This window comes from Crinia signifera, chromosome 3 (assembly GCF_055691185.1).
Source record: "Crinia signifera chromosome 3, ASM5569118v1, whole genome shotgun sequence".
In the NCBI taxonomy this organism is placed as follows: Eukaryota; Metazoa; Chordata; class Amphibia; order Anura; family Myobatrachidae; genus Crinia; species Crinia signifera.
In genome coordinates this window covers 163,259,288-163,274,021 of record NC_139219.1, presented here as the reverse complement: position 1 = coordinate 163,274,021, position 14,734 = coordinate 163,259,288, and the positions used below count along the sequence as shown (strand labels likewise).

The window sequence follows — 14,734 nt, the reverse complement described above, 5'->3', positions numbered from 1 at the left end:
AAAATGGCGAGGTTCTTCTGTAGTTTCACGGCGCCAGCATGGCGCCGTGCTACTTCTGGTTTGTACGCTCTGCAAACTATCTAAAATAAACTAACCGAACTCCATGCCAACATGGATAGTTCATACCTCCACTATCCATGTTGGCATAGAGTTGATTTTAGATAGCGTGGCGAGCGTAGCGAGCCACCGAGCCCGCAGCGTGGGCGAGCGAAGCAAGCCCCGCAAGGGGACTCCGACTCTGGCGCCGTGAAACTAAACAAGTACCAATGGCGATTGCCTATTACTAAACCATTAACAAAATGATGATCTACCATCCAAAAGAACACCAATATACATACCTTTATGCATGGTTCTCCAAGCTTGCAGCAAAGACCATTATTTGTTTTCTTATACGTTTCCACTAGTTGTTCTAAATTCTTTACTTTGTTGCTTGCTGATATATAAAATCCTCCATTATCAAGTTTTCTGATTCTGTAGTGCTTCACAAGGATGCCATCATAGACTAAAACAGAAGAAACAATGGGGGTTATTCTAGTCCATTCTTTCTGACAAAATCCTTCTTAGATGGACAAAACCATGTGCACTGCAGGTGGGGCAGATGTAACTTGTGCAGAGAGAATTAGATTTGGGTGGGGTTTTTCTTCAAAGTGAGATCTATATTGAAGTGTAAAATCATGCAGTCAGTATTTTCCCTGCACAGAAACAAAATAACTCACCCAAATCTAATTCTCTCTGCACATGTTACATCTGCCCCCCTGCAGTGCACATGGTTTTGTCCATCTAAGAAGGATTTTGTCAGAAAGAATGAACTAGAATAAACCCCAATGAGAGCAATACTGATGCAACATTATAGGTTATACAGAACAATAGTACGGTAATCAGCACACAATAACATACCAGGAATCCAAGAATGTTCTAATTCTGAAGCAATAATAATGTTTACCTTACATCTTGTGGACTATCATTGAAGCTTACTATACATTCAAATACTACCAATGTGCAAATCATCATCATCATCATGAATATACTGTACCTGCTGTAATAAGTGTGCTAAGAAAATCTTCAGAAAAAATAACTTACTCTATCTGTCCACAAGATGGCTCTTGTGTCTTTATTATGCAGACTGCAATCGATATGTCAAATGATAAAGTTTGGTCAGATTATTTTGTTAATCTTTTCATCTCTGCTAATTTCTGATCAAACTTATGTCCTCACCTCAACAAACTCCAAAGTGCACATGGGCCCCTGTGCAGGACTCAGAGGGACCACACTGCTCACCCTGCATCCATGTTTAAATCTCACTTCTCAGCATTCTATGTATGCAGCCAAACTCCTGGCACTTTCCTGCTCCAGTGCGCTCCAAAAGTGAACAACCAGCCGTAGCAGTAAAAGGACAGCACTCACAATGACCAGATGATGGGCTATTCAGCCAGAAACATGTGAATAATGCAAATCATTTTTTTCACAGCTGAAACTGCCTCATGAGTGCCACCCTTTTGTTTGCTGTATTTGGGCTAGTTTATATATAGAGAGAGAGCGAGAGAGAGATCCTTGGTATCCGGCACTCACTGTTGTTGCAAATAATTACTGCCCTGGTGCCATCCTGGGAGCAGGATTTCTCCTGCACCAATGTATACAAGCAGAGACGGGCGGCACTCAGGAGAATGTGAAAAAGCCAAACTGGGTTTATAGGTGCATGTCAGGGCCGGATTAACAATGGGCCTGCTGGAGCTACATTTTTTAGCTGAGGACCAGGGCTTTCCAACGAGCCCAGTCCCGCGTTGCTAGCCCCCCAGGAACCGGAGATACTGGCAGGCAAACCTGGAATGTTGTCCCCATAGAATAACATGGGACCCGCTAATTCCGACCTCCACCCGGTTCCAACGGCTGCCAGTTCCCCCTCCGGCATCACAGAAGCTCGAGGTTGATCTCAGTCGAACCTTCAATCTGATACCTGGCCCATATGGGTTCATTGGTTCTAGAGATATTGCGGGTAAACCATTTTTTTTTTTTCATTTCTAAAATGTAATACCTGGCCCATATGGGTTCATTGGTTCTAGAGATATTGCAGGTAAACCATTTTTTTTTTTTCATTTCTAAAATGTAATTTCATGGCTGTTCATGTTGTTTGAGGACAAATTTCTCTGGAACCAAACGGCCCAGGTTCACGGGACCAAAACCATTTGAAGCCTACATGTAAATGGGTCAGTTGGTTCCGAAGATATAGCTGTTTGTTTAAAGGGGGGCGGCGGTGGTTTTCTCTCCCCCTCACACCAGAAAATGCAGGGACTAGGCTGGTGTAAAAGGGGCCAGTCCGGGAATGTCCCTGCATGATCCTGGGACCATATTCCCGGGTAAATCCCTGCATTTTCTGGTGTGAATGGGGTATTATTTCAAATAGCCGGGACATGGAGTGCTCCGAATACAGCCAGGCAGCCCCCTGCTCTCTGCCCGGCTGTCAATGGCTGTCATTTCTGCCAGGCGGTGGCTGTACCCCAGTTACCACAAGCATGTATTCCCCCTTGACAATGAGCATGTAATCCCACATGGCAACGAGCATGGAACCCCTGGCAATGAGCATCCAACCCCTGGCAATGAACATGGAACCCCTGGCAATGAACATGTAGGTAAGCAACACTTATGTAGCATAATTTGTAATAGGCATTATGGTGTTTGGCATAATACGTAATGGACATTATGGTGTGTGGCTTAACATGTAATGGGCATTATGGTGTAAATTTTTAATGCGCGCCTTCGGCGCACAATGCCCCTGTGATACTTATGTAATATCTGGACTCCCGTTTTTCTTATGAGACCGCGTCCCCTCGCGGGACTCGCTGCGCTCACCACGCTTCGGGCACGGTGGCTCGCTGCGCTCGCCACACTATATAAAATCAACTCCATGCGTAGTTGGATAGTAGGGGTATGAAAAAATGGGGTGCATTTAACATGGGAGTCCAGATAATACATAAGTACCGCCCCTGTTTATGATGCATATTGTGCATTATTGCTCAATCTGTTTGGTATAGTGCAGGCATGTCCAAACTATGTCCCTCCAGCTGTTGTGAAACTACAAGTCCCATAATGCATTGCCACAGTTTTGCTATTAGGGAATGCTAAAACTATGTCAAGGCATGCTGGGACGTGTAGTTTCACAACAGCTGGAGGGCCACTGTTTGGATATGCCTGGTATAGTGTGTATTTTGGTTCAATCCATGTGCCATAGTGTGAATTTTGGCTCATTCCATGTGGCATAATGTGTAAGAGGCAAGTACAGTATAAGGGGGTTGCTATTGTGTTGCATGATTTGTATAAGGGGTATATGGTGTGGTAAACTTAGGTGACCACATAAAAGATGCTGAAATGTTGTCTACCAAGTTTTGGCTTTCATTATATTTTTTATGACTGGAGTGCCGCAAGTACCATATATACTCAAGTATAAGCCTACTTTTTCAGAACATTTTTTATGCTGAAAAAGCCCCCCTCGGCTTATACTCAAGTGAGGGTCCAACTTGAGTCAATACGTTTTCCCAGTTTTTTGTTGTTAAAATTAGGTACCTCCGCTTATATTCGGGTCGACTTATACTCGAGTATATGCGGTATCTTAGGACATCGGCATCCTGCGGGTGCACCTTTGGAGTGCACCCACCAATATATCTCCATGCATTTTTCTTATGCCAGCACCCTGTCTTTTCCAGGCATATATAATTAGTTGAAAGTATTTACACAAATACAGACACACCCATGAGCAGACCACCCAAACAGAACACTGGTCACGCCACCCACATTATTAGGTGCTGGCCACAACCCCTATTATTGCGCATAATAGGCCCTTGATCATTTTCAGCTCCAGGCCCATTTAGACCTTAATCTGGCTCTGGTGCATGTAGGCAATGTTTCGGGGCTTCACCCCTTTCTCAAGCAAAAAACAGCAATACAATTACATGTGTGAAATAAAGAGATTTAGGTTACCGTAAGTTTTATTTGTTCATAAACTCAAATATATTAGTGTAATGTACATACCGGATAGAGAATAGTCCCCTGTTTTACTCTCACTTTCACGGATGAGAAAAGACCCGGGTTGGTTGCCTGGTAGAGTCAACTGCTTCTCAGCTTCTAATCGTTTCATGTCACTAAAGAACCACCTGCAATAAGAAAAAAACACCAATACTGAGTATAAAAAAAAATCAAATCTCAATAAGTAATATCCTTAAACCTATTCTAAATGCACACTAATATTTACTCCGATAACACATCAATCAAAGAGCAATACAGAGGGGATACAGGGAATCGGGACATCTATCAGAATGAACTTAGGTCTACAGTCACTAGGTCGACCCCACTAGGTCGACTGGCAGGAAGGTCGACCTGATTTAAGGTCGACATGGGCCAAGGTCGACATGACTTAAGGTTGAATTTGCATAAATGTCGACATGAGGAAGGTCGACTGGTCATAAGGTCGACATGGGTTTTTCACTGTTTTTTTGATCCGAATGTCGACAAAGTCGACATGGACACAGTTGGCAATGAGAATCGGACCCTCGCATCGCTCGCTTCGCTCGCAATGCTTCGCTCGCCACAGCTTTAATAACCTCCTCCACGCCCTAGTGGATGGTAGGGCATGAAATACCGCCTGTCAGCACATGTCGGCTCAAAAAACAGTGAAAAACCCCATGTCGACCTTATGACCAGTCGACCTTCCTCATGTCGACCTTTATGCAAACTCGACCTTAAGTCATGTCGACCTTGGCCCATGTCGACCTTAAGTCAGGTCGACCTTCCTGCCAGTCGACCTAGTGGGGTCGACCTAATGACTGTAGACCTAAGTTCATTCTAATAGATGACCGCTTCCCGGATACAGTCACTAAGTCCATAAGGGGAAGGATGACAAGCATTAGTTCGAAAACTGAAGGTCGACATGCATGCAGGTCGACATGATTTAGGCTGACAGGGGAATTAGATCGACACAAGCATTAGGTCGACATGGGGAAAGGCAACAGTCTAAAGGTCGACATGGGGTTTTTAACTTTTTTTTTTAGCCATGTGCCAACACCAACCACTGGGGTGTGGTGGGAGAATAAAATAGTGTGCTGAGCAAGGTACCATGCCTGAAGCATGGTGAGCGCAGCAACTGTGTCGACATTTGGGTAAAAATTTAAAAAACCCATGTCGACCTATTGACTGTCGACCTTCCCCAAGTCGACCTAATGATTGTGTCAACCTAATGACCCTGTTGACCTAAACGATGTCGACCTTCAGTCATGTTGACCTTCATGCATGTCAACCTTCAGTCATGTCAAACCAATGCTTGTCTATCCTATGATCTGCACTTATACAGAGTCACATAAATTGTGTCACTCAATAGGATTAGGGCTGACCCTGGGAAGACTCAGGCGTAGGGGTAGATGAATACACAAACCGAGGAGCCCTCAGAGGGTTCTTAGACATGCACAGCTGATTAAAGAGAGGCGCAAACACGTAACCAGGACAACCAAGTACAATAAAAACTTTTATTAAGGCACGTACAGATGATAATGGTTTTGCAGTGGTAAGTATTTCCACACAGGCAGTAAATACAGTACAGTCACTAGAGTATAGAACTGAACATCCAGGGGTGGAGATGATGATACAGACATCGGCCCGGAGCAGGGGAACGACCAACGATTTATGGGTGTCCCCATGTAAACTTGGTGTTCCCCTGAGGTCGCTTAGAGCAGACGGCTGATGTCCCAGGATGTCAGCTGCATGCCCCTCGTCTTCGTTCAGACACTCGTAAATAAGTCAGCCCCCCCATACACTCACAGGTGAATGTAAGTGTGAGCGTATACCTCATTCGCTCAAGGAAGTGGGGCATCACTTCACTTGCCGAGTGGGAGGTGTCTAACCACTCGGTAAGCAGCGAATTTACACTGCTTACAGAGCCAACGTGAATCACCCCCTAGGGTTATTGTTGTACACTGCAGTCAGTTAGTGTGTACAGTACTACTGTTGGTTAGTTAGACTTGTGGCACAATGTATACTATCCGGGTCACTATGATAGAATGGTTTCCCTGGAATTATACTTATTTGCGTATTCCATGTGAGCTGGGAATAGCAAGTGGAAGGGAAGATGCCTCTGAGATGTCCTAAACATATTATAACAATGATGTTTGTCATAGGTTAAATTATATTAAAATAGATGACACCACTAATACCCCTTTCACATTTCAACTAATTACCGGGTACAAGCTGTTTTGACCAGGTAATTAGTGTGATGTGAAAGGGGTTACCGTGTCCCGGCAATACGAACCAGTAAGAAAGCACAGTTCTTACTATTTTGTTGCCGTGTTGCTTGGCAGTGTGAACGGGTTAAACGGGTCAAGCACCGGTTTCCTGTTCACTCTATGGAGGAGGCAGCGCTTGGAGCAGCGCCAGCTCTAAGGGCTGCCTCCTCCCTGCCGCGCCCCCAATGATGTCAGCGAACCGGCATTATTGCCGGTTCACTGTGGGGATGTGTGAACATCCCAAAATGAAGGTTCGCGCCGGTACTGACCCATTTTAATGTCCCGGTTCGAACCTTCCTTTTGGTATGTGAAAGAAGCATTAGCTGTGCAAGGGGAGTGTGCTGTGCAAAGCCTCTTGTTTCCAAGCCTGATTTGTGCTATATGTACTCAGTAATGGTATGACATATAGCTTTTCTGACTTGTCTGTTAATATTAATTGTTAGCATTTTGTAACTGTTAGGGCAGGGCATGAGCAAATAAAAATGCTATTATTAAAGCAATATTAGAAAAGGGTGGATTCAAGTGAAGCTGGGAGAATAACAATTCAGAGGCTTGTATATGTTAAATGTCATTCATTTTTAAGGAAACTTCATTTGGAAGAAAATCAAACAACACAAGCATGTATTATATATATATATATATATATATATATATATATATATATATATATATATATATATATATATATATATATATATATATATATATATATATAGCCAAGGTGCGGGTGGCACTCGGGTGAATAATCACAATAGCCTGTACTTAGTTGTCAACGTTTCAGGGTTGCCCCTTTTATCAAGACATGACATGTCTTGATAAAAGGGGCAACCCTGAAACGTTGACAACTAAGTACAGGCTATTGTGATTATTCACCCGAGTGCCACCCGCACCTTGGCTACCTACATCTTTCATTTGGCTGGGCACCGGGACAATTGCTGCATTTATCAGGGAGTGCCGGAGCTTGTGGACTGGTTTATATATATATATATATATATATATATATATATATATATATATATATATATATATATATATATATATATATATATACAAAGCAGGGATCCCCACGAGGATCAAGCACGTCACTGCAGCAATCTCTTATGAAGAAAAGATGTTTATTGAGGCTCAATAAACATCTTTTCTTCATAAGAAATTGCTGCAGTGACGTACTTGATCCTCGTGGGGATCCCTGCTTTGTATCTTATTCTGGCAAAGGCACGCAGCACCGCTGAACTGATTGTGAGAGTGCCGGTCCACTACACGCTATATATATATATATATATATATATATATATATATAATATATATATTAACATTTACAATGACAAACATTGCTGAATCACAGCCAGAGAGGAAGGGGCAATTGTGCAGTCTCTATTGGCCCTGTGCTACCCTACCCTCTCTTGCAGTTGCCCTAGCAAACTCTGGCATTGAACCAGTATCTACTGCACACATGTAGGTCTCTGAGAACTCTTAAGCAGACCTTCGCCATTTTTCAAGAGTCTTATGGAGTGCTGTTGTTATAATGTATGCATGCAGGTTGTGCAGTGCAGGTTTCCCTGGACCCAGATTCCCATATTCCCGTATAGTAGGTCAGTAGCGCACGCAGGGGGGGGGGGTTCTGAGTACCCAGAAACCCCCCCAGGAGTCTAAGGGCCCTAAGCTGAAAGCTGAGGGTCCCCTCTTTCCATGGGTACAAAAATTTTTAAAAATCGTCCCTTGGAAACCAGAGATATCTGACTTCAAAGCAGTGGTCCCCATCCAAGCCTGTTAATTGCTCTTCCCAGTCAGATATTTCAGGTTCTGTCTGACGTAGAGTTTTTTTGAGGGCATATTCCAAAAGCTGGGATTCTCCCCCTTTGAGGGACACTAGCAGCTTGGCTCTACTGTTCCCAGAACCAGAGATATCATCCTTCCAGCAGCTGGTTACTGCTCCAGCTCCACACACCTGGTATGTAGTTTTATATCCTCGTTGGTAGATTGCTCTGCCTCCTGCACTCCAATCCCCTAGTCCCCAAAACCATTTGGTAGGTGGGATTCTCTAGTTTTTAATTCCATTAAAATCTAAGAAATCTATTTCTGGGAACTGGAGATATCTGCAGTCAAGCAAGTGGTCCTCCCACCAGAAAATTATGAATAATAAGCCCACTCTACTATACACCCCTCCTCTGCATATTAAACATCCTCTACCACCCTGGAAGTTATGTATCAGGGCCCCTTCATTCAGCCCAATGCCCCATTCTCCCACCATCTGTGCAGTAAATGTGTAATAAGTGGAAATTACTGATCCAGGCCCTACATGCCTGAGCGGTTGATATAATACTCCCTACCACCCGGGGGACATCAAAGCTTCCCCTACCGCTGGAGAATCAGTAGGTTCCCCAATACATTGCTATGCCCAAGGGTCTACACTGCTGTTGACACTTCTGTATGTATATATATATATATTTTTTTTTTTTTTTTTATTATTATTATTTATATACATTTGGTCTATCTATATTCCTTTAACTGACTCGGCATATACTGGGTCACCTAAGTGTCCATCTCCGTGCTTTGCTCCGCCCCTCTGGAAACCCCCTTCTGAAAATCCTGCGTTTGCCACTGTAGGTATCTATAATGGAAGCAGGGTGTGTGTTACACACACCTTGCTTCCATTATAGATACCTACTATCAGTGGCGAAACTAGATATGTGGGCCCCATAGCAAAAGTTTGTAGGGGCCCCTATTTATCACCTAATGCTGAAAAATGTATACAGCATATGATATTTTGACAAACAAAGTGGGCCCCACTCAGCTCTAGGCCCCATAGCAGCTGCACCCCCTGCACCTATGGTAGTTATGCCCTTGCCTACTATACGTTATCACAGGATTGGGGCAATGGGTGTTACTCTGACCAAAAGATTGTACATGCCACAATCTAGATTAAGCGGATGAGTATTATGTTGGCATTATATAAAAAAACATGAATACATTGACAATTTCAAAGTTCAAACTAAAACACAAACTGAACATGGCTGTGATGCTGTAGAAATGGTAAAAAATAGAGAGTAGCATGCTAATTACTTTTACCTAATTGGCATGATGTCATAGGTATATTATGCCAGTAATGGACAGAAAAACATTGTGAATCATTTATCAGCCATGAGATTTATTTAAATTGGAACATTTGCATACAAAATATGATTCTTTTGAGTAGCACACATCTTAGAAAATGTGCAATTCAACATTAAGCCACAAATTAGTAACATACTGTAGGTCCTTATTCTAGTTCACTCTTTCTGACAAAATCCTTCTTAGATGGACAAAACCATGTGCACAGCAGATGGAAAATGTGCAGAGAGAATTAGATTTGGGTGAGTTATCTTGTTTCTGTGCAGGGTAAATACTGGCTGCTTTATTTTTACACTGCAATATAGATCTCACTTTGAAGTAAAACCCCACCCAAATCTAATTCTACCTGCACAAGTTACATCTGCACACCCCCCACCCCCCCCCCCCCCCCCCCCCGCAGTGCACATGGTTTTGTCATCTAAAGCCCTGTACACACGCTTCGATTTTTCCCTGTTTTCGATTCGATTTTGCTTATAGAAGCAAAATCGAATCCACATCGAATGCTTTTTAGGACACTTTCGATCTAAATTCGATTCGTTGCGCGCTTCCGTTTTCTCAAAATCTAATAGAAAAATCTACTGTGCAGCCAAGGAAATCTCAAATTGGATCTAAAGCAAATCTAAACGTGTGTACAGGGCTTAAGAAGGATTTTGTCAGAGTGAACTAGAATAAGGCCCATAGAAACATAGAATTTGACGGCAGATAAGAACCACTTGGCCCATCTAGTCTGCCCCTTTTTTAAACATATTTGATCCTTATTTTTTTAAGGATATCAATATGCCTATCCCAAGCATGTTTAAATTGTACTACTGTATTTGCCTCTACCACCTCTGATGGGAGGCTATTCCACTTATCTACTACACTCTGTGAAGTTTCGGGGAATTTCCCCTGAATCTTCCTCCCTCTAGTTTCAGTGCATGTCCTCGTGTTCTGTTGCTCCTCTTCCTGTGAAGAATGTCTCCCACCTGAACCTTGTTAAAGCCCTTGATATATTTGAAAGTTTCTATCATGTCCCACCTTTACCTTCTCTGCTCAAAAGTATATATTTTAAGATATTTTAGTCTTTCCTGGTACGTAATCTAAGTATATCATGAGTTGATAGCATACTCAAGACTTTAGTCATCATCTGGAACTTTATGATGAGGAATTGAATTTTAATCTTTTAGAGAAAAATGTAAGGGGATTTTTGGCATTTGTAGGTAGGTGCAGGTCATCATAACATACAAATATATGATTCCAGGGGACATCGAAAAGGTGCGGGCTGGGGGGCATATGCCCCCGAGCTTCTTGGGAGGAAGGTAGAAATTAGCGCCCAGCCGCATCTCTTATTTTGATTTACACATCAGAGCAGCCAGGCAACATTTCCTTTCACATTTCACTCGTTTATCAAAGAGTCCTGGGCCATGACCAGGAAGTCCGGAATTTACCAGCAGTACATCCCACCCATATCTCTCTCCACTTTACTTCTTTCCAAGTTTTGATAAATCTCACCCCAAGATCCATCTCAAAATGGGCCCAAGATAAGCAAAAATGTGTAAACTTATATCTGCGCATGCTTTGTATGCTAAGACTCACTATTTGTGGCCATGAAAAAAGCTGCTGAAAGTGTGGAGGATTGCAGTAGCCCAGAACAGAAAACCTGCATGCGGATCATCAGTGAAATGAACTTAACCCTTTGAGTGCCAATGTTGCTGTGAGAGATGTGCAAAATATCTGCTAAAAATGCCAGCATCGCTCACAGCAACTGTTTTTTTTTTTTTTTTTGGGGTGGGGGGGGGCGCAATATTTCATTAAGCTTCAATCAATTGACTTCAGATCATTTTCTGGCAATTCCAATTCATATTCCTTGACTACGGCCCTTTTAGTGGATATTTTGCACATTGCTCACAGTAATGATGGCACTCAAAGGGTTAAGCATGATAGAAACTAAATAGGCCATCTGAGCCCACGCAGAGGCCCTAATCAGCCTCCAAAGGGAGCTAGTAGCCCAAAGGGCCATAGTGATGTTCTTTCTGTGAAGTCAGTAAGCTCCCTGACCACATCCCCCCCAAACTGCACCACCAGTCACTCACATAAAGTTCGGTGTACACATGTGGGAAGGTGTGTCGTGAGGGGCAGATAGGGGCAGAGAGAGTTTGTGCTCTAACAATGTTGCAGATATATTAAGCCTGGAGAAGAGATAAACAGGAGATAAAGTGTAGATAAAGTGAAAGGGATAAAGCACCAGCCAATGAACATTGTTTGATAATGACAGTTGGGAGTTGATTGGGTACTTGTTTCCTAGAACGGCGCCCGCTAAGCAATTTGCTTATTGGGCTATTCTGCGTAGGAAAATCATCGCATCCCATGGGCCATTTTAGGGCCATGCGATGTGCGATTCGATTTTCCTATGTCATTTATTCACTGCTCTCTCTGCCCCGGGCCATCGCATTTGCTGCAAAATCGCATGTCATTTTATAGGGTGTGCAAAGCCATGACATTAGGTATACAATAATATGATTGTTTGTCCCCAAAATAGGTTTAACGCACCCCCCTACTATCCACGCCACCCTGAAGCGTGACGAGCACAGGCAGAACGCGTCCTATGACTTTTTCATTACCCCACTATCCAACGTCGGCATGGAGTTGATTTCACATAGTGTGGCAAGCACAGCGAGCCACCGAGCCCGAATCATGGCGAGCGGAATACATGTAAAGTAATCCGCGTCCCCTCGCGGGGCTCGCTACGCTCCACATGCTTCGGGCTCGGTGGCTCGCTGCGCTCGCTAGACTATATGAAATCAACTCCACGCCGACGTGGATAGTGGGGGAATGAAAAGGTCGGAGGACGCGTTCCGCCACGCTCGCCATGCTTCTGGCTGGCGTGGATAGTGTGGGGTGCGTTAAACCTATTTTTGGGACATACAATCATATTATTGTATACCTAATGTCATGGCATTGCACACCCTATAAAATCGCATGCGATTTTGCGTGACATGCAATGCAATGTGATATAGTGGTGTACAATGAGCATAGAAAAAATTACATTAAATCGCATTGCATGCCGTTATAATGGCCCATGCGATGCGATGCGATTTCCCTGGGCGCCGTGCTAGGAAACAAGTACCGTTGATTGGCTGGTGCTTGATCTCCTTTCACTTTATCTCCACTTTATCTCTTCTCCAGGCTTAATACATCTGCCCCACTGAGTTTTTTTATTTGCATTAAGATTTCTGTATGTTTTGACTTTTCTTTATTCTTTTCTGTTCAGTAAACCTTTTAAAAAATGTGTCTATCTTTACTTTTAAAATAAGACATGGTAATGTTTTTTTTTTAATTTACATGTGGATACATTATATAAGGGTACATTATTCATAATGGATTTTTTTTACTTACATATGTGTACACTATATTTAGGGGTTAAAATATTGGGTACTTTTGTAGTTTCACTGCGTCAGCATGGTGCCGTGCTACTTCTGGGTTCTATGCTCGGCAAACTATCTAAAATAAAGTAACTTAACTCCATGCCAAAGTGGATAGTTCATACCCCCACTATCCATGTTGGCATGGAGTTGATTTTAGATAGTGTGGCGAGCGTAGCGAGCCACCGAGCCCCTGGCATGGGCAAGCGAAACAAACCCTGCAAGGGGACTCAGACGCACGGCACCATGCTGGCACCGTGAAACTACACAAGTACCAAATATTGTGAATACTGTAGGTTTCTTTTTAACTGAGATAAGTGTTTAGATATGATTAATTAGTGTAAATGGGCTTTTACAATTTTTAGAATTTTGTAGGTATCGCATGGATTTTTTTTTTTTTTAAGTAGGAGAGTTAAAAGGGGTACAAAAATCCAAATGTAGTAAACCTTTTTAACATATCAAATATATTGAGCCAGATGTATTATAGTGGTGCTCGTCATGCCGCTATAACACTTCTTCCTTTGATTCATTATAGAGACAATGCAGGAAGAGACACCGACAAGATGTATTAACATCTTTTCCGCTGAAGCGGGGGATCGCAAACTTCCCCTCCAGTGATGTCCCCTGGCCAGCTGTATGAGATTTCAGTACTCACGCAAGATCTTCTGCACAGCCCAGAGCCGACAGCAGGGACAGCACTGTCCCTGCAGCTGTCGAAATCGATAGCAGCAGGGGGCAGAACAGTCACCTGCTGACCATTCATACATTTGCACTTCATATTGGCCTGCTATCTATAAGATATCAGTGCTGATATGGACATAGCACCCCTGTCATTTACCTTTTCCTGGCCCCTTCATACATGGGTAAGAAACTCTATCAGAGCACATAAGGTATGCTGATACACCTTCTCCTCCATAATGCAGCGTCATACATCCCCTTTGTCCCATATTTTATACTGACAAAAATAACAGACAGCCGTTCATACATTTTTCATACTTTAATTCAGTAATGCCCATGGGATATATTAAGGTCAACCTTTTTGCTTATAAGGAAGTAGCTGCACCACCAATGCGTAAATGTCCTGCCCGTAAATCTCGCTGCTCATTGTTGATGCATTGTTTCAGCTGCGTGGCGTGTGTTACCTGAAAATATGTAAGTTTGTATACTACATTCCAAAATGAGTCTGTACAGAAGTAGACAATCAGGTTTTACAGAAGCATTCATGCAATAATTCATGCACTAATCTATTTAGTAACACAATGCCTGGATTGTTTATTACAGGGAGAGCTTTGTGTGCCATTGTACCCTAAATTGTATGCTATTTACTCAGCTGAACTCTTTCATCATTAGAACAATTATTACTTTCATATATTCTTATTCTTTATACACCAATTTTCTATACTTAGAAGCAGGGAAAGTACTTGTGACAGTGATTCAAAAAAATACAAAGGGGTACATTTTCTAAGATGGAAGTTCTAGTGACGGTGAGATGTTGCCCATAGCAACTAATCAAATTCTATCTATTATCTTCTAGAAGGTGCTAAATAAATAAGAAGTAGAATCTGGTTATGTAGCCAATGAGCTGCATGTTCAGCTGGGTCCCTGTGACATCACTAAACAATACTGTTAAGGATATCATTAACTATATCGGCGGTCCCGTGGGTTGTCTATTGTGTAGGGGCTTAACAAAAGTACCACACTCAGCCTATGCCTGTTTTGCAAATTGTATCATTAATAAATTAAGACAAGAGGAATCCAATGTACCTACATTGCTTTAAGGGAAATGTTCATGACAAATTATACTTGATAGACTTTAGTTCTGGGGCCCCTTTCCATCCAGGTCTGGGGCTGGAGCCCTGGCAGTCCCGCCCCTGCTGGCAACCCTGCTACTATATATCTCCAGAAGGGGAAGATTTCTCTCCCCCACTCCGGCAAATAAAATGATCATACATCTCGTCA

The 14,734-nt window shown here is 42.8% G+C and overlaps 1 protein-coding gene across 1 annotated transcript in view; it reads right to left on the bottom strand.

Moving 5' to 3' along the window:
* The window catches only part of FRK (fyn related Src family tyrosine kinase), a 99,225-nt gene that overhangs the window by 38,984 nt on the left and 45,507 nt on the right, over nucleotides 1–14,734 (bottom strand). The window contains exons 2-3 of the mRNA XM_083174945.1: nucleotides 4,024–4,145; nucleotides 339–502 (exon numbers count right to left, since the gene is read on the bottom strand). Of these exons, the coding sequence (XP_083031071.1) occupies nucleotides 339–502; nucleotides 4,024–4,145 (286 nt within the window). The remainder of the gene's footprint in view (nucleotides 1–338; nucleotides 503–4,023; nucleotides 4,146–14,734) is intronic.